The 20863-nt window shown below is 41.3% G+C and overlaps 1 protein-coding gene across 7 annotated transcripts in view; it reads left to right on the forward strand.

The window, feature by feature from the left end:
- GRAMD2B (GRAM domain containing 2B) overlaps positions 1-11358 on the forward strand; it is a 38488-nt gene extending 27130 nt beyond the window's left edge. For 3 of the 7 annotated variants that reach the window (XM_062627842.1, XM_062627845.1, XM_062627848.1), the window contains exons 7-13: positions 1076-1147; positions 1265-1345; positions 2035-2146; positions 3810-3959; positions 4153-4240; positions 4660-4761; positions 10091-11358. In XM_062627842.1, the coding sequence (XP_062483826.1) occupies positions 1076-1147; positions 1265-1345; positions 2035-2146; positions 3810-3959; positions 4153-4240; positions 4660-4761; positions 10091-10250 (765 nt within the window). In that variant the 3' untranslated portion in view covers positions 10251-11358. Of the gene's footprint in view, positions 1-1075; positions 1148-1264; positions 1346-2034; positions 2147-3809; positions 3960-4152; positions 4241-4659; positions 4762-6339; positions 6434-10090 lie in introns of all 7 variants that reach the window. The other 4 variants (XM_062627843.1, XM_062627846.1, XM_062627844.1 and 1 more) reach the window with 4 other exon arrangements.
- Positions 11359-20863: the final 9505 nt, after the last annotated feature.

Consider the following 20863-nt stretch of genomic DNA (forward strand, 5'->3'; position numbering starts at 1 on the left):
TCTTTTTCCTTTTTGTTTCTACTTTTACCCTCTCTGCCCCCCAGTTGGCAGTAATGTGGGGGATTCTTGAAAATGCCAAGTGGCCACTTAAACAGCAATAGGAGTTGGTCACATGTGGGCATTTAGACTCAGGACCTTGGAGGATCTGGTTTCTTAGGGAATTCTAGCTTCTGTCCCCTCTCTCCTGACAGGCAATGACCTTTTTTTTCCCTTTTACTCCCTGTCTTTTTTCCTTGGATCTGCAGTAAACAAAGCTATGTAGAACTTGGTGAGAAAGTAAGAAACAATAATAGAGTCAATATTTGCTACCTGCTCTCTGTAATCTCTCATTCCCTGTTCTCCAAGATTGCTGTGTAATAGCACTGGGTGAACTGAGACAGCTGGGTCAGTTTTCCTGAGCTTGTTGGCAGCTGTAACTGTGTTCTTTCACTTACGTGGGTCTCTTCCCTGACCAGCAATATCTTAGATGCACAAAATATGGTTGCCTGCGGTGGTACTCAAGTGATGCAACACAGTTGCATAAGTGAGTAAGAAATGTGATTATTCTAATTGCAGCTTTAGAACCAGCCTGTTTGCATTGCACAAACATCTTGTGGGTACAGGAGACTGTTCAAAAACTGAGTTGTGGTAGTTGATTTGTGTTGGTTTTTATTTTTTTTTTGGTTTGGGTTTTTGTGTTTGGTTTTGGGTTTTGGTTTTGTTTGGTTTGTTTTTTTATTGGGCCTTTTTTTTAATGGGGTTTTTTGTTGTTGTTGTGTTGGGGTTTTTTTTTTTTGCTTTGTTTTGTTTTTAAGAGGTAGATTTAAAAAGTATGCAAAGTCTTCTTAAAAAAAGAACAGATCTGGACTATGCTTCGATCCCTGCAGTGGTACATGGTAACTTTTATTTGCCTGTTCTGTGTTTCTTGTGATTAACGACAGGTCAGGCTTAGAAGGAGTGGAGGTTTTTCCTGCTATGTGTAAGTTCTTGACAATAGTTACTTAATCAGCAAAACTGTCTGTCAGTTTTATTTATGTAAGAGAAAGCTTTTACTGTATGACTTTTCTCAAGCAGTTTTGGAACTTTTGTTTTTCAGTACATGTTTGTCTCCTTACTCTCGAGAGATGCCACCTACAAGCTATTAAAATCTATCTGTAGACATCTTGAGGTAGGTACCAACGGCAGTGAAGATGGTATATAGCTTTGTGTTCATTATTACTGCTTTACTGTTTTTAAATGCTAGCTAGTTTCTGAGTGTTCTTGTTAACACTGCTGCTTTTTTCAGGATATGAACATGGGCAACAGTTCAAATCCCTCTTCTGCAGAAAACAGCTTCAGGGCTGATCGTGCTACAACTCTGTCCTTGGTAAATGGCTTAGATGATTGTTCTGTTGTATAGCACCTTTCATTACAAGTACTACTTAGAAAGTCTGAAGAAAGAAAACTGAAGGAAATCATGGTGTGTGTTTCCAAAACTTCCATGAGTTTGTTAACATTAGGAAGCAGTGGGAATGATTAGCATAGGTTTAATTTGATCTTATCGCATGCAATGTATATACATGCATAGGCTTTGAATATATTCCAAAGTCTGTAAGCTCTACGTATCTCTCTTTAGCAGTCATGTTTCACAGCACTCTGTACTGACTTAAAGTTGCCTCTTCCTCTGCCATGAACAGTTTCTGAAGTTGCAGTCATTTCTCTGTGAGCCAGTTCAGACATCTGAAAGAACTGTGTAGCCACATGTGACGACCAGAGTCTAATTCTAGTGACACCTTTCTTGGACTTCTCAGTTTGTCTAATTTAACAGTCTGTCTTTTGCACACAGACTTAATCTTTTCACTCAAATAAAGACAGGGAATGAGACTTGAGTTCTGGTGATCATAGGAAGCTTGTTTTGCTAAGTTGATCTAACATCTTGAGATCAGAGATTGTCAATGGTTAAACAGTTTTAAATCTGTAATTGTTGGTTCAGTTTCTGAAGAGAGGTCAGAGAAAATAAGGTTGCTTACATTTAGAACTTGGCTGATCTTTCTGGTGACTCTTTCTCCCCATCAGGATTTCAATGAAGACTATTCTGATCTGGATGGAATAGTGGAGCAGCGGAGACAAGAGATTGAAGAGTCCAGCAGCTCAGGCTCACAGACCCCAGAGTTGGAATGCTTCGAAGGTGAGTGGGATCATAGGCCCCCAAGAAACTGAGAATGGCTTAGCTCTCAGTTTTGCTTCTATAATCCCCCCCTGAAGGGAATCCTAGAGAGTTACATGGTTTCTAAGGTCTTCCTCAAAGCTGCAATACTGCATTTTCATTATTATCTTCCTTTGCAATCCAAACAGGCAATGACTTGGTCAGCAGTGGATCTGATTGTCACTACTGCATCCAGTTGCTTATAAATGTGTTATTTTGCTTCCACGTCTTCCATCAGTTATGCTAGCAGAGATATAATGTAGGAGATGTTCCTCCTTTACATAAAACAAAAACGAACAAGTAAAACTCCCTATTCTAAAGTAGTTCAGATCATGGTGTGACTTCTTCTAATCTATGCAAATAATGTTCTGTACTGTGGTAGCTTTTGGTCATCAAAAAAAGTTATTTTTGACATGTGTTTTTGTGGTTTTGTTTTTTAAAACCTCATTTTATTCTTTACAGTTCTTAAGAACTTGAAAATACTGTCCAAAGTTGCTCCTTCTTCACACTGCTGTTCGTAGTCTCATGTGCCTCAAGTTCTTCACCTAATTAGCAGGAATACTGTGTAGAAAGTCACAAGTTCATAAGTATAGCAGAATTTGGTTTATGTAGCACATGCTGAATGTTATTAGCAAAACCTAGGGTATTATTCTGCTGTACAACTAATATATTAATGTGTTGTTATGGTATTATTACTCCAGGTTCTATATTCACTATAATAGAATTAGTATCATAAGAAACTTTTACGCTTACTTTAAAATTAAATACTGCTCTTTTTAATAGCAGTTTTCTGTCCCATTAGTTTTAATTATTTTTTCTTCTTTTGCTGTGTGTCTTTTGGTCAGCAGTATGATTTGCTTTCAATGGTCTTTGGTATATACTGTGTGTTATATGTAATTGTTTGGTGTGTTTGTGAAGCAGTAACTAAATTGTGCTGTCATCACTTGCCGCATGAATGCTTCCGAATAATGGCTTAACTTGCTGTCTTACTTCTTTATGGCTAGTAACTCCTTCAAAATTTTCTGTTTTCCCTCTCCACAAATAAAAAAACAATATCCAGTTAAAGAATCACTGTAGGAAAAGGAACTGAGGGGTGAGGGAGAGCACATCTGTCACAAGTGAGTTTCTTTTTCTTGTGCATCATTAGTGCAGTCCAGGGTGTGCAAGTAGAGCCTGAACAAAACTGAGTGTGACTGGATTTTTCTGTACCATCTCTTTCAAGACATCATCTGTATATAAAAAAAAATCAAGAAATGGGAGCTGTAATCTCCTTTTTAAAGTAACAATGCAATATGTCCATTTGAAGTCGCTATTAAAAGTCGTTTGGAATCATTACTCTAGAACATTCGTCCTTTTGGAAGATAACTTTTGTGTCTGTATAATCTTCTGTTAATTCAGAATTTGCATTGGTTGCCACCTTTCAAGTAATCTGGAAATGTAAATGCAACATTCATCATCCTTGTTCAGTCCAGGTGCTTCTTTATATTTTGTGATAATGTGGAGATACTATGTAAACTCTTTTAAGACTACTAAACTGACTGCTGCTTTCTGTTGAAGTAAATAAGTGCTCCTTTTAAAATCCTACATGTCCCCACCTCCTTGACTAACTTAAGCTACAACAACTTTCTTTGACTTCATATTTCAGATTTATTAAACATCTGGCTTTTGACAGATTATCATGTGGTTGAGACACAGACTCACTTGAAAGTTTCCAAGACTGAGGCAAAGCCTGTCCATTCAGATTCACATGGTAAACGTGGAAGTGATGGAAAAAAACAGAACAGTCCTCAAAATGGTAAAGAGTCAAGGGCAGATCTTCAGCAGGAGTTGGTTGAGATAAGTTTGCATAATTATGTCGGTTTGCAAATTTGGAAAATCTCTTTTTTGTTTCTCCCTCTGCTTATATAATCTGTTGAATGCTTTGAAAGCCCATTTGTGTGCTGTGGCCAGCTTTGATCAATCTTAACAATTGGTTCTTTTCTTTGCAGGCCATTCTGAAGCCTTCAGGTTCTTCCACAAAGTGAAGTCCCAAAAGCTGTTGTCTGTGAACCATGTACTTGTATTTTATGCAGTTCTGTAAGTGAGCAGTTAATAACAAGATCGTTAAAATACTGGGGTTAATTAACATAATCTAAGCTTCACTCAAAAAAAGGAAATTATTGGGAACTGTGGCCTTTATACTTTTCAGAAGTAGAATTGCTGGGGCAGGCTTATTTAAGAGGAATTTATTTTTAAAAGCAAAGGATTTTTTTGTTTCAGGAAACATTGATCTTGCAAGTAGTTAAATGATTTTGTTTTACATATTGCTTAGCAAAGTTGTACTCAGTGCTCAGATTTTCATAACTGAATTTTCATAACTGAATGCCACTGGTATTCCTGAGATGTTTATCAGAATGATACCTTTATTATTCAGTATATCAAGTAACAATTTAAATAAATGTCAGGTACCTGTAAAGAGTCCATTAACTGGTGTACATTATTTTCCTCTCTTACAGTGTCTGTGTATTAATATTTTCTACCTTCTACATGAGATATAAAATCAGTATGCTGGAGGAACGTCTGATTTCCATCACATCCTTTGATTCACGTATTAAGGAGTAAGATATACTCTGTAAAATTTTGGGGGTTTAATATCTTCCAGTATCTGTCATGTTTGTGTTTTCTTCACAAACTGTGATACTGTCGTGCCGTCATGCTACTTCAGTGTCCAGTAGTTCTTATTCTGGCCTTATCTCACAGCTTTCTGTTTAAGAATTTCAGTACGAATGTGGTATGTCATGATGTACTATTGCCAGGAAAATGTTTCAGGTATCTGTTAGTAACTTCACTCTGAACTGCTGAAGTGAGCAGTTCCTTTCCAGAGCAGTGATTCTGTAGAAAATATATAACTTCTGTCTTCAGTCTTTGTATCATTTGATTAGCCTAAGATGACAGAAGGTACTTCATAATCTTTGGGCTAATACATCTGACTTTCTTGTATAATGTTTTCTAAAGCTTTGGGGTGCCTATTCTCTTTATAAACTGGTATTGTTAAATTTTTGATTTTTTTAATCTGTGTTGCATGGATAGGAAATACGGAAAAATCAAATGGAGAGGCAGTGCAGGGGCATATACTACAGCGGTATGACACTGTGAGTTGTATTAGCTTCCTGCTCCTCTCTTACGACTGAAGGCAGTTAACTGGATACTTCTGAGAATACTAACTGACTTATTCAGCATTAAATTTTGCATTAACACTTTGACTGTTCTTATAACAGTTCTTTTCTCTAAACTGTTCTGCAAAGCATGCCTTCAAGTCATTTGTAAATCTCAGTGCAATACCTGCCGCCACATGCAGCTTGAGTGGGAACGCTGGTTAAGCACCACCTGAAAAACAAGAGTGGGGAAATAAAATCCAAGATGGTGCTATACCCAGGCTGGGTGAAACTGTCTACAAAGTGTTTCAGACCTGTAGCAAGCTCTTGAATAAGTGGGCTTGTTAATTCAGCTTTCTGTTGTGATCTATTAATGACAAAGAGGTCACTGGCAATGCTCCTGTGGTCATATTGAACAATGACTGTGCTGCTTAGGATCCAGCCTGCTCTCAGCTGTCTTCTGTAAAATGCAATAGGACTTTTATGCATGTGTTAGAAGACAGAGCTAGGTTCTTGATAATGGAATAGGAAGGAAATGGTTCTTTATCTTAAAATACAAATGCAAACCAATAATGCAAGGAGAGGTGTAAACCTGTCTCTAATAGGCAATGTCAAAAGCCATTTTCCCACTTTTGGCATGTTTTTATTAGCAGCATGCTGTGTCCCTCTTCTGAAGCACTCTTACGTGAGAAATTCCTGATTTCTGTTGCTCTGATCCTAAGCAGTACAAGGTATCCAGTGTGCACTTCTACAGTGTTAAGGGGTTAGGCTTTTTGATTTCCCCCAACTCACAGAACAAGGAACTTTTCAACTTTTTTCTACTGGAAATAGCTGTAAAGTTTTCTATCCAGACTTCTGGAGAATGAGACCACATAAAGAATTAAAGAATGCAGTCAAAAGTGCAGAAGTGACTTAGGCCTTTGTTTCTGTGCAAGTACAGTTACCAATGTTGCCACTGTATTCCCACCTACGTGTATCTCTCAGTTCTTTTTTTTTTTTTTTTTTTTTCTGTAAGACTTACATCTTCATTCTGTTCGATAGACATCCAGTGCACCAAGGTTTGGGATCTCATCTGCAAATTAATGCTGATGACCTTTGTGATGAGTTAACTGCTAATCTTATAAAATTGGAAAAGGTAACTTCCCTTATGATGTAATGCAAATGCTGATGTACTAATCACGTTCTTGTTGAATTTATACAGTCTCATATTTTGAAAAATGACAAGTTACCCCCAGATTTGATACGAGAACCTGTCACGTTTTCCCAGACAAAAGCTTGGGTTTTGGACTATAAATTAGGCCAAGTACAAGCATTGATACGTGTTACATTGCCTTGAGCTGAGGCTTACAGACAGAAAAACTAATAAACCGGAACCTTCAAAGGAGATTACTGCATGTAATGGTCTCAGATTTTTTTGTCCATCAAGGCTAAGAATTCTGAACTATTATTTGATGAACTTTTCTGTCTAGGGATTTTGTTTGAGGGCTTTTCTGTTTGTTGGGGTTTGGTTGGGTTTTTGTGTTTTTTTTTTTGTTTGTTTTGTTTGTTTCATTAAGAAAAATGATGCTAACTTCTGTATGTAGTCAGCCTCTTCACATGAAGTGGCTGGAATCTACCTGTTTCATTTTAGTAAAACAAATTCTACTGCACCAATTGAGTAATTCCCTATACCTGACCTTTTCTTCTTACCGTCCTCTAATTGCAAAACGAAATATACTTGCTGACTTAAACTGGAAACCTGTGCAGAAGAAGAGTGGGTGTGCAGACCTTATTTCCAGTTCAGGTGGTGTGGTGGGCAAACTTTGGCCAGCAGTCAGACACCCACCTAGTTGCTCTCTCACTCTCCTGTCCTAGCAAATACGATGAGAAAGCTTGTGGACCAAGAAAAAGGCAGTGAGTTTGCTTACTAGTTCCCATCACAAGCAAAACAAACTCAAGGAAAATGAATTTAATATAGTACCAATTAGAACAGATTTGGGTAGTGAGAAAGAGCAAATGATACAACATCACCTTTTCTTCCCAGTTTTTCCAGGCTCAACTTCACTCTTTCACTCCCAACTCTAACCCACTCCTTGCCCTGCAAATGGGGCTAGTAAGGGGCTGCAGTCAGTACATAACAATTTTTTCTTTGCTGCTCCTTTCTTCCCCCATTTTCCTCCTGCTGCAGCTTGGGCTCCTCCAAGGACTCCAGGTCTTCAGGAAATAACCACCTCCTCTAGAATAGATTCTCCATGCACTGCAGCATGGACATCCTCTCTGCCATGGAGCACCTTCTCCTCCTCTACTTCTGGTGTTGCTTCAGCTGTTTCTCATCCTGTTACTCTCCTCCTGTCTCTCTGCAGTGTTTTCCCTTTTCTTAAATATGCTTTCCCAGAGGCTTCACCACCAGCTGTGCCCTGCAGTGGGTGCACTGGAGGCTGATGGCAGGGATGCCTTCAGTGTGCGGCAGCCCCTGATCTCTTCCCACGACCACTGCCCCTGCAGCCCCCTGTCCCACCCCTGCCCCCAGACCTTGACAACTGTACAGGAATATAATATATCATGTGTTGGGAGCACACACACTGGCCAAGCATAAAAGGAAAGTGTTAGTGGAGTGAAAACAAAAGTTAGTTAAATTACTATGTGCTTAAGTCACATAAGATACTGTTGTCTCCATTTCTAAAAGTGAGTGCCTGCTAAGGTCTTTCAACACCTTTTTTTCCCAAACCAAGTTTCTCAAGTAGCATAAAGCTAGGGTTACATAACATCACTTGGTTTTGTGTGCATCATAGGTTTTAGAGCCTGCCCAAAAAAGGTTTCTGCCCCCACATCTCCACCCCCTTGGCTGTGGAAGTCTAGAGTAATGCCAGCATAACTCCCCTATATGTCCTGGATAATAACAATATGAATACAAGGGGAAAATGCTTACCAGGTGATGACCAGTTAAAATCTTTAGCCAAATTAGGTCATTTAAGAGGTTATTGCTTTCCAGCTCTCTGGGGCAGGCTGGCAAGATGGTTGATGGGAGACCTTGCTTCATTTCAGTGGGAAAACAGCCAGCTGTTTGCAGTGGGTCTAGGCACTTTCCCACTCCCTTTTATGGTCTTTGCTTGGAGACACAGTAGAAGGCAGCTGGATGGTCGTATCATTCAGCTATTCCCAGAGAAGTGACCCGCTATCCTGAATTAACTTAAGTTGTGTGCTTTTTTCAGTTAGTGCCTACAGGATTGGCCTCTTAAAGTCTTACGTTGTATTTGCCAAATACTCAAGACACAGTTGACCAATGTGCACATGACCTAGAGGAGTATTGCCTGTAGCTGCATATTACTACATCCCAGTCCTCTCTAATCTAGATGAGCAGTGGTTAGAACAGGGTGTTTGACCCTACTCTTCAACTGCAAAACTAAATTATTTAGAAATTAAATCCTATTAAAAATCTAATAGCTTTATATTCCCTGAGCAAAGTTACTGGAGTTGCTTAACTGCTTCATATGCTTCAGTGAAAAGGACTAGTAATTTGCTGGAGCTGGCTTCAGCAGCAAAGGTAACACTGAAGTTCCAGTGTAACTTGTCATTCCTCTGCTCATTTTGTATGTGACTGCAGCAGTGTAAACCAGAGCGCAGAAATTAGCTAGATGTAAAAACTAAAATTTGTTCTCCAGTTAAAAATTATTCAATGCAAGAGTATGTTGCAAATGACTTTTTCAGTGGGACCTTGTGATGTTTACAAGCTCTGCTTCATCTGTGGAGCCAGGTAATTACTTGGCCAAGTTTTGCTTTGGCATTTAAGTGTATTTAACAGATTGTTAAAATGCACCATGTGTATCAGAGGATAAAGCATTAAATTGGGGATAGAAAAACATAGCCAGATATTCCTCATTCCCTTATTCTAACGTAGCTTGTTAAAAGGAAATTTCTCTGTGTGTGTTAGGTGACTCTTAGAAAATTAGGTGCTTCTTACTGTTTTCCTTTCCCCAAAATACCACTCTTAAAAAATTGCAAGAAATAATAGGGTAGGATTAAGAAGTAGTATCATTGAACGGGAGGTACGATGTTCACAGCAAGAGCTTACAACTCTTCTAGTTAAAGCCTGAAAGTAGCTGAGTAAACCTTCTGTGCCAGTGACTGCTAGTTACTAAGATAGAGAGCACACGTGCCAGGGGACAGTATATTCCCCCCTCCCTCTGCTTTGAAGGACAAGGAGATGAAAGGTGGATAAATATGCTGTGTGAAATAGGTCTGCACAAATCATCTTTGAGGGTGCAAATGGCTGCTATTGTAGTTCAGTGTAACGGAGGGAAGATAACCTCAGTGAATACACTAAATCTGGCAAATGGGCCATATCTGCTAATGGTTAGAAGACCTTATTTTGATGCACACACATCACAGCCAGCTGTGTAGCTGAAGCTTTTACGAAACTAGTATTTGAATTACCCACTGAAGAGCTGCAGCTTTGAAATTTGAGGCTTTTCTTGTTTTTTTATGAACTTCAAAATAATTGGGTTTCTTGTCCCTTTCTTTCTAGCTTTAGTTTTTCTTCTGTCTTATTTTCTCATACTAAGTGAAGGAGAGAGTCTACAGGAGGAAATTGCAGGAGATTCTCATAATATGAGAGCTAGGTGTGCTGCTGGCTGATCATATCCGTATGTTTCCTTGACTCTAGTATAGGAAGCATTTAACATGAATACCATTAGTATGAGTAGTTGGGACAGAACTAACATGCACACAGAGTGTATTAAAAAGTGTCTTGGTTGTTTGGTATCCCTTTAAATACAGTTTGTACCTCCCAATTATTTTTCTCTTTTTCTAAAAGGTACAGAACAACTTACAAAAACTACTTGAAGATGATGAATGAAGCATCGAAGTTCTTGGACTGCTTCAGACCTCATTCTTCTTTCTTGATAAACAGTTCCAAAAGAGCTCTGCTGGCCAGAGTTCGAGCTTCTTTATTTTCAGTCCAAGCCAAGCTTTAAATTACTGTAAAACCTATGTCATAATGCAGAAAGTCAGTTTATTCTTGAGCATGTACCTATATGTTTTGAAAACGTACACGTTTTGATCTACGTGTATCTATGTTTTGAAAATATGGGGATTTTTTTCTTCTCTTTTGTGTGTGAATTAGTGGATTTTATAGCTTGCTTGATTTTAGACTTGCTTACACCAGTGTAAACCTGGTTCATCTCCTTTTACCTCAGCATTTGCTTTCTGCCTACTGTTATACAAGTGTAAATGGGAAGATTTCAGTCACGGCTTATGTGCTGAAGTGTTGTGTAAATGATCTGGTACCTATCTAAGCTATGGTTATGGACCAGTGCTGTGCTTTTCATTTTTATACTTTGTGCCCTGGCATCCCAAAGATTCAGAAAACAAACACCTCTGGATTTGGCAACACAAAGTTCTGAATGTTCGAGGTGTGCTCCATTCTCAGGTGCTTTAAAGAGGCTCAATTCCATTGCATCACTGCTGAGGGTAAGGTCTGTTTCTACTGGGGATTCAGTTTCCATTGAAATCAGCTTGAAATACGTATGGACTTGCCATCTTAACAATCAAGTGGCTTACGAATAGCAGTGTAGGGGATGACATATCTGCACAACTTAGAAAAACTGTTAGGGTTTTTTTGTTCACTCATACAGTCTCTATCCTTTAAGTTGATCAGTGTGAAGACCTTCAGTCAGCTTTTCTTAGAGTTGCATGGGGTTTTGGATGACTGAACAAGTGCAATTTATGCTCCAGTTGATGGAAATCTAGTCTTAGTATGTGACTCCAGGGACCAGATATTTCCACATAAAGGAATTGGTGAATTAATGGTGCAGCAATACAAACAATCAGTAGAGTGAATAAAATAGTGGATATCTGCTATGCTATATCATAATTTTTTTTTCCATAGTGTCTAAGGTAGGATAACTGGGGAATTTTAACTTCCTGATTCACCAAGAAGGCTGGTTAGTTTTTAAAAAGCAGTATTTAGGGTAACAACCAGTATCTCTAAAATAACAGTATTGTTTGTAATATGCTATGCATTTTATAACCATTTCTGTGAAATGTACCTACTTCATTTAAATAAAGTTATTTAAAACTACACTTTGTTGTACTGTAATTTGGATGAACCTAAGTTCTGTCCATTGGGTTTAGTCAAACATGATATTCATAGTAATGAGACTCATTCCTCACAGTACAAAACCCAGTACCCAACACAAAGAGTTATGATGTGCTTCCTCTCATTCAGCTGTACTCAAGGTCTTCCCAGACTGCAAAGATATAACAGTAGAAGCAAATTTGGCGCTCAGAGTTTTGAGGAAATCTTAGAATCATAGGATAGGGTTGGAAAGGACCTTAAGATCATCTAGTTCCAGCCCTGTGACATCAACAGGGACACCTCACACTAGACCATGTCACCCAAGACTCCATTCCACCTGGCCTTGAATTCTGCAAGGGTTGACGCATTCACAACTCCTTAGGCAACCTGTTCCAGTGCCTCACCACCCTCATAGTAAAGAACTTCTTCCTTGTATCTGACTTGAACTTCCCCTGTTTAAGTTTGAGCCCATTACTCCTTGTCCTACCACCACAGTTCCTGATGAAGAGTTCCTCTACAGCATCCTTGTAGGCCCCCTTCAGATCCTGGAAGGCTGCTGTGAGGCACGTGTTTGAAGCACAGCTTCTCTTCTCCAGGTTGAACAGCCCCAACTTTCTCAGCCTGTCTTCATATGGGAGGTGCTCCAGTCCCCTGATCATCCTCGTGACCCTCCTCTGGATTTGTTCCAACAGTTCCATGTCCTTTTTATGTTGAGGACACCAGAACTGTACCTAATACTCCAAGTGAAGTCACACAAGAGCAGAGTAGAGGGGCAGGTGCTGATCACACACCTTTTGATGCAGCCCAGGATACGGTTGGCTTTTTGGGCTGCGAGCACACACTGAAGCCAGCTCATGTTAAGTTTCTCATCAACAAGCATATATATGTATGTACACATATATATACATGTGTGTGTATATATATATACACACACATGTATATACATATGTATATATGTATACATACATTTATATATGTATATATACATATGTATAAAAGTAAAAAAACACAGCACTGAACCAGCTACTAAGAAAAAAAATGACTGCTACTGCTGAACCCAGAACAGTATCCACCCCTTATTCCATGCCATTCACGTCATGCTCAGATCCGACATTTTCAATATACCATCGCTATTATATATATACATGCACATACACAGACAGAGAGAAAGAGATCATTCCTTAATGCATGGACCAATCCCTGTAATGCTGTTGAGTCCATTCGGTCCATGATGTCGGGTTCCATCTCTTATAACAGTCTTTTGGGGCAGGAGAGGCTGTGTGCAGTGTTGGATCGTTGCCTGCTGATGACACTGCGGAGCTCGTCTGGTTTTGTCAACGCCCATTCTTTGTTGGGATAATGATCGGAGGGAAGTCAAGGCCAGTCACTGGTGACCTGAAGACATATGGTTGGTGGGCTATAAAAGTGCTACATAGCAGGCAAGAGTATGCAATTGAGTTAATTGGCTGTTTTCCCCTAAAATCAAACCCCCTTGAGGTACACATCGGACTTCCCCATCTTCCCTCATTACCATATCTGAGTCCCATAGCAAAAACAATCCCATGAGTGGGTTTGCCTTTACCTGAAGCAGGAATAACCCAGACTGTCTTCCCCAGCAAATCCTTTATGTGCACCACAGGAACTTTGTCCCCTTCTACAGTATGTAAAAGTTCTGACTGGGCTGAGTCAGCCCTGTTGGCAGATCCTCTGGTGTTGACCAACCAGGTGGCTTTTAGTAAATGTGTGTCCCAATGTTTGAAAGTCCCACCACCCATTGCTCTCAATGTAGTTTTTAAAAGCCCATTGTACTGTTTGATTTTCCCAGATGCTGGTGCATGGTAGGGGATGTGATATACCCACTCAATGCCATGCTATTTGACGCAAGTGTCTATAAGTCTGTTCTGGAAATGAGTCCCACTGTCTGACTCAATTCTCTCTGGGGTGCTGTGTCACCACAGGATTTTTTTCTCAAGGCCCAGTTCTGGGCAGTGGCATGGGGCACAGCGTATTTTTCCAGGCATCCGGTGGTTGCTTCCACCATGGTAAGCACATGGCGCTTGCCTTGGCGGGTTGGTGGGGGTGATATAATCAATGTGCCAGGCCTCCCAGTATTTTACTTCAGCCATTGTCCTCCATACCAAAGAGGTTTTAACTGTTTAGCTTGTGTAATTGCATTATGTTTCACATTCATGAATAACCTGGGCAGTAGTGTCCATTGTTAAGTTCACCCCTCCATCATGAGCCCATCTGTATGTTGCATCTCTGCCCTGATGGCCTGAAGTGTCATGGGCCCACTTGTCCAAAAATAATTCACCTTTATGTTGCCAATCTAAGTCCATCTGAGCCATTTCAATCTTAGCAGCTTTATCCACTTGTTGGTTGTTCTGGTGTCAAAAAGTCCTTGGTCAGAGTAATCATTACTTAGCAGCAACTAAACCCACTGGTTTTATCAGCATTGTTCCCAGGCTGAAATTCAAAAACACAGCACTGCACCAGCTACTAAGGAGAAAAATGACTGCTGCTGCTAAACCCCGGACACCATGGAGCATAAGGGAGTGCTGGGATATTTTCTAGAAGACTCTTCTGGAAGCTCAAAAATGGCTCATTCTCTTTTAAAGGAAGCAGATGGTGCAAGAGAACTCCTTGGCTTAACTTCAAGCTTCTGCGTTTGCTCAAAACCAAACGAGAAATATACCAGAGATGGAAAAGCAGGCAAATTGAAACTGGCCAGATATCAGAAACTACAAGAAATGGTTCTTCAGGTATGTTAACAACAAGCAGAAACAGTAGCGAAATACTGGCCCACTGTTGAGCATGAGGGGTGAATTAGTCACCAACAGCCCTGAAAAGGAAGAGGTTTCCAACATTTCCTTCACCTCTGTCTTAGCAGCACTGAGTCCCAAGCCCTGGGAGCAAAAATCCAGACCCATCCTCAGCAAAGAAAGAGTTGGTATGTGAAGTATTACAGGAGCTTGACCCTGTGGGACCTGACAATATCCACCTGAGGGTATTAAAAAGAACTGTCTGGCATCATCCTGAGGACTGGAGGAAAGCAAATGTCACTCCAGTCTTCAAAAAGGGCAAGAAGGAGGACCCGGTAACTATAGACCTGTCAGCCTCACCTCCATCCCTGGGAAAGTGATGGAACACCCATAAGAGGGTTATGAGGGACAGTCAACATGGCTTCACCAAGGGGAAATCATGTTTACCAATCTCTTAGCCTTTTATGAGGAAATAACACGGTGGATGGATGATGGCAGAGCGGTGGATGTGGTCTACCTTGACTTCAGCAAAGCATTTGACACAGTCTCCCACAGCATCCTCACAGCTAAATTGAGGAAGTGTGGTCTGGATGATCAGGTAGTGAGGTGGACTGTGAACTGGCTGAAGGAGAGAAGCCAGAGAGTTGTGGTCTATGGGGCTGAGTCTAGTTGGAGGCCTGTAACTAGTGGAGTGCCTCAAGGGTCAGTACTGGGACCGGTATTATTTAATATATTCATCAACGATTTAGATGGGGGAATTGAGGGTACTATCGGCAAGTTTGCTGATGACACTAAGCTGGGAGGAGTGGCTGACACGCCAGAAGGCTGTGCTGCCATCCAGCGAGACCTGGACAGGCTGGAGAGTTGGGCAGGGAATAACTGGATGAAATACAACAAGGGAAAGTGTAGAGTCCTGCATCTGGGCAGGAACAACCCCAGGTTCCAGTATAGGTTGGGGAACGACCTGTTAGAGAGCAGTGTAGGGGAGAGGGACCTGGGGGTCCTAGTGGACGACAGGATGACCATGAGCCAACACTGTGCCCTTGTGGCTAAGAAGGCCAATGGTATCCTGGGGTGTATTAGAAGGGGGGTGGTTAGTAGGTCAAGAGAGGTCCTCCTTCCCCTCTACTCTGCCCTGGTGAGACCCCATCTGGAATATTGTGTCCAGTTCTGGGCCCCTCAGTTCAAGAAGGACAGGGAGCTGCTGGAGAGAGTCCAGCGCAGGGCAACAAAGATGATTAAGGGAGTGGAGCATCTCCCTTATGAGGAAAGACTGAGGGAGCTGGGTCTCTATAGTTTGGAGGAGACTGAGGGGTGACCTTATTAGTGTATATAAATATATAAAGGGGGAGTGTCACGAGGATGGAGCCAGGCTCTACTCAGTGGCAAACAATGACAGGACAAGGGGTAATGGGTACAAACTGGAACACAAGAGGTTCCACTTAAACTTGAGAAGAAACTTCTTCTCAGTGAGGGTGACGGAACACTGGAACAGGCTGCCCAGGGAGGTTGTGGAGTCTCCTTCCCTGGAGACATTCAAAACCCGCCTGGACACATTCCTGTGTAACATTATCTAGGTGTTCCTGCTCCGGCAGGGGGATTGGACTAGATGATCTTTCGAGGCCCCTTCCAATCTCTAGTATACTGTGACTGATTACTGTGATCATTGCAAGGCTGTTCTCCATAATCTTTGAGGAGTCGTGGAGACTGGAAGAAAGCAAATATCACTCCCATCTACCAGAAAGACTTAAAGAAGGATCCAGGAAGTTATTGGGTCATCAGTCTTCCTTCAGTCTGCAGGAAGGCTATGGAGCAAATCCTGATGGGGTTTATCACAAGTCAAGTGAAACACAAGATTGTGAAAAAGCACAGATTCACCAGGGGCAAATCATGCTTGACAAACCTGATCACCTTCTATGACAACTTCTCTGTTGATGCACAGTGAGTGGTGGACGTTGTCTACCTGGATTTCTCCAAGGCTTTTGATACTGTTTCCCTCCTCCTAGAGAAGCTCTAGACAGGTAGTCAATGTGGTGGTGGTGGGAGCTGGTGACCGGCTGCACCCAGAGGGTGGTGGTAAATGCCTCCTTTTCAAACTGGCACCAATGGAATCCCCCAGCAATCGATATTGGGCCCAATGCTGTTCAATGTCTTCACATAAGTGATCTAGATGGTGGGATCAAATGTACCATAACCAAGTTTGCCAATGTGTCATGGTTTAAGCCCAGCCAGTAACCCAGAACCACGCAGTAGCTTGCTCACTCCCCCCACCCTTATCTCCCCCCACCCCAGAGGGATGGGGAGGAGAATCGAAAGAGTGTATCTCCCGCAGGTTGAGATAAGAACAGTCGAGTAACTAAGGTATAACACAAAGCCACTACTGCTACCACCAATAATAATAATGAGAAGGGAAATAACAAGGGAAGAGAATTTAACTGCTCACCACCCGCCGACTGATACCCAACCTGACCCAAGCAGTGATCTCCCCCTTCCGGGTAACTGCCCCCAGTTTATATACTGGGCATGATGTGCTGTGGCATGGAAAACCCCTTTGGTTAGTTTGGGTCAGGTGTCCTGTCTCTGCTTCCTCCCAGCTTCTCTTCCTCCCTGGCAGAGCATGAGACTCAGAAAAGTCCTCGGTCAGAGTAAACATTACTTAGCAGCAACTAAAAACACCACCCCAGTGATCTAGACCTTCCGGGTAACTCCCCCAGTTTATATACTGGGCAGGATTAATATCATGGTCATTGGAATGTACAGTTGGTAACTGCTGTCCCACACGCTTCCAATCCTGTATTTCATGAGAATCTGTAGGAGGGAACCAAGGACAATTGCTTCCTATCTGTAGCAGCAAAAGAGTCACTTTCTGGGGGGCCACATGATACCCTTGCTCCTTTGTGATCCACATCAACATTTGGTGATGTAATTGCTGCGATTTAACTGCAGTCTGCCCCATTATGCTACCCTGGCAGCTTTCTTATACCTGTGCAAAACACCTGCAAGGAAGAAGGATGGATGCGTCATAGTTCTCTCTCCTGTTCGGCTCACTGGGGGTACTTCGCTCGGTGAGTGAAGAGTCCCTGTTTGGGCATCATTTGCAGCAAAGTACGAGATGAAGACAGCAGGCATGTACAAACTGAATCACTTTTACCGAGTTTCTTACCATATTTATACAAAATCACACAAGCTATTTTTAGACAAGCTATTTTTAGATCTTAACTATTCAACTGTTATCCTTGTTTTTTACTAGCTAAGCTTTGATCAGTTCCTACACTACAACTCACACCATCCCAACTTATCAGCTTGTGTCCTCCCATAAAGGATATGCTGCATACCAACGTTTGTTATTCACATCTGTGATGGTTTATGGCTGTTCTGGTTATGTCCTTCACATCTTCAACTGCCTGAGGTTTTTGGCAGGCCACTTGTATTCCCACAAGCTTATGTAACATTTTGGACTCTGACCTTATCTTCTCTGTTCTTCTTTACTTCCCTCCCTTTAATTCTAAGTAACAGAGATCTGCAGTTCTGTTTATGGTTTAAAAATTGATGCCACAATTTTCCTTTTTCAAAGGAACTTCAAGAAAACCTAATTGCACCCAGCAACTGAACTGAGTTAGCCTGTTACTCCTTTACAGCAACAAGGATGTGTTCACCAGGGAAACAAGGGGAGAGAGAGAATATTTGGCATGTGACTTATGTGAAGCAGGCAGGCTAAGCCATAAGTAAACAAAATAATTCCCAGGGTGAATGTAATCAAAGCTGGATGCATGCTGTGCTAGAGAAGGCAAGTCTGGACAAAGGCATGACAGTGTCTTTTCAAATGGCAGAGAAGGAAATTCCACTGCAAAGAAAGAGCTGGTGCTTAGCACTTGTGACCCTGTGATCACATCAGCTCATGGGGCAGTCAGTGTGGCCTCTTCTCTGCTTTTCATCTGGTACCTTCACTCCTCCTTTTCTGAGAGAGAGGAGGAAGGATGTCTGGAGGATGTCACACTGTTCATAGTATGGTGCACCTGGGCAGTGTGTATGTAGTACTGTGGTACTTCTAAACTGGGAGAGGGAGTGCATGCAAAACACTGTGGGGCAAATTTCAGAAGTGTGAGTGAGTGAAGAACTGAAGAGGAGGGGTTTGTGTCAGTCCTGTTTGGGAGATAAGTACCAACAGCAGTAACAAACAAGGAAAAGCTGCTTCCTGTGAGAATGGGAGTCAAGCAAAGAGTAAGGCGGCTTACCCTCCCAGTGTCTGTTAGGCAGTGAAAAAAAGGCCATGAGGAGAGGTTGTGCTGTTGGGTAAAGGCAAAGTACTAGTTTGCAGAAATAGGTGGGAAAAATGTGCAACCTCAGGGAAGTCTGAAATCTACACCAAATGTTTAGTACACAGTGTTAATAAAACTCAGTTATTAGTTGCTGTGTAGTCTGCTTGGAAATCTGATTTTTGAAAGGTAATTTTCTTTTTTCTCTTGGTTTTGTTTTTCCAGTTTTGTTTATCTGTTGTCCCTCAAAGCATGGCGGCTAGAAAAACGACTGGGTTCCACCAGCCATGAAGGACCTAGTAGTAGTATCAGGCTCTGGCAAGATGCTTTGAAACTGCAGATGTATAGAAGGCAACAGGGACACATCACTAACTAATGTTTTCTCTATTGTAGTTCATAATCTAGTTATTTTTTCTTAATATTCTTATCCCAGCCTTCTTTAGTTCATATGAGTGCTTACACTAAAGGAGGGGGAACAAAAAAAAAACCAAAAAAAATGATCTTCTGATGTTTTAGAGCTCACCTGTCTTCAGGCTGCTGTCAAGAGGAAGAGTCCTCTTTCCATTTCTCCCTTCTTCCATATTCCCAGTTGTTATTTTCTCCTACATTCTCCCAGACAGTAGAAACGAGGGGGAAAAGTAATGTGGGTTTGGAGAGGCTGGTTGGGTTAGGGGGTTGTTGAATTAGTTTTCTGCCAAACAAATTGCCTGACCTGGCTTGGGCTGAAGGTTATCAAGTTTATGATGCTGTTAGTGTGAAAGATAAAGCTAGCATTCTAAGAAGAGGAGGTATTATAAAGCCCCCTCTCAGCAGAAAATAAAATGTAGTGACCCACATTTTTTCAGCATTTGCTGAAAAAACAGACAGATCTGTGTGTGCATGTATTTCAATTTAATACTATCACTGCTTTCACCTGAACCTTCATGCAGTTGTGTAGTAATGCTCCCCACTTCCTGCTAAGCCTGTGCTTTCATTTCCATGTTCCATAGTCAGCTGACAAATGCTATATAAACTTCCAGGATGGTGTTATTGGCTCAGCTGCAGCTGCCAGTGAGGTGTGACTCCCGAGAGCACAGAAGATTTTGCATTTACAGAGCAGGTGTGACATGCAGTAATGCTCATGAAAAAACTGACTATTCAGGCAGAAAACTGAGCAAACAGCCTCTGTGCGTACACTTCTGTAAACAACTGAGGAATAGCATCACTTGGAAGGATTTTGCCAGCACCTGCTTTCAGTTTGCCTGGCGAGACTATCTGAGCCTCACATGAAAATTTGCTCAACAGGGAAAATTGAGTAATCGCATTTGGCACTCCTCAGTTTATGCTTTGAAGCCAGCGGAGCTTTCTGCTAGACATGGTTGCATATAATGAGACTTCACAGAAGGGATGAATGGGTTTTTTCCTTGAGTTATAAAATCAGTGTAATACAATTTTTTAATTGTGGAGCTTTGTGATAGCTTGTTGTTTAGTGAACAGCCACAACAAATTGCCAGCAAATTTCATTTAATTGTCTCTTAAATTACTCCGTTTTATCCTGGATTAAAAAAAAAAAAAAAAGTAAAATCAGATGCATGTTATAAAACAATCTAATCTACGTGCACTAAGTCAGCAGCTGTTGTAAGAGTTTATTCCCTGAGCTTCACACAATGTTATGATGCCTGTAACTACTACTGCCCAAAATACAGGCATTTTACTTGTGCATGCGTAGTCGGTTTTAGATGTGTTTTTCCTCCTGGTGACATCTAATGACCCCCAAGATTCCATTTAGTCAAACTGTCCTGCAATACTGTGCCTACTCAAGATTAAATCTAAAATAGTTTGGATGACTAGGCCCACATCCTTACCACACTGTGGTTAGAGCCTGTGTCTACATACCTGCCAAGTAGAACTCTCAAAGGGAATGATCCCAAGAAAGAACTGATTAATAAAGTGCTCTGAGAGGATGTCAGCAGGATTGGTACAATAAAAAGAAGCTTTTGTCTTTCTTATGTAACTGGTATCATCTCTATTCTAATTTACAAAAGAGGCCAGGCTGCAGAATCATAACAAGCAGATTTCGAGCAAGAATTCAAGGTAAATATATGTTAGCGAAGCATTCTCCAAACTTGTGTTTCTAATAAAAAAGCATAAGAATATTCCAGCTATTCCCTCCTGAAGCTGCAAATGCTTTGCATGAAGCACTTTACCATTTTTCGCCACTAAGGGTAATATTTGTCAGCACACAACAATCTTTCCTCTCCTGGAAGGTCCAAATGCCTTTCCAAGAGAGTAGCTGTTGGTGGAGGGAATACCACCCTGAGCTGGATGTCTGTTTACCTAAGCAGACCTCTGGGCCAAAAAATTAGAAATTAGTTTCTTGAAGAGAGTGTCCTAAAATTTGTTACCCTCCATATAGATTTCATACTGACTGGGCTCACTAGCTTCCTAGATGACTCTGAATTCAGTCCAGAGAGGGCTTCTCCCCCCATTCTTTTTTCCCCTTTTGCCCATTG

This window comes from Pezoporus occidentalis, unplaced genomic scaffold, assembly GCF_034315485.1.
Source record: "Pezoporus occidentalis ecotype Australia unplaced genomic scaffold, CSIRO_AGI_Poc_V1 ctg309, whole genome shotgun sequence".
Lineage (NCBI taxonomy): Eukaryota > Metazoa > Chordata > Aves > Psittaciformes > Psittacidae > Pezoporus > Pezoporus occidentalis.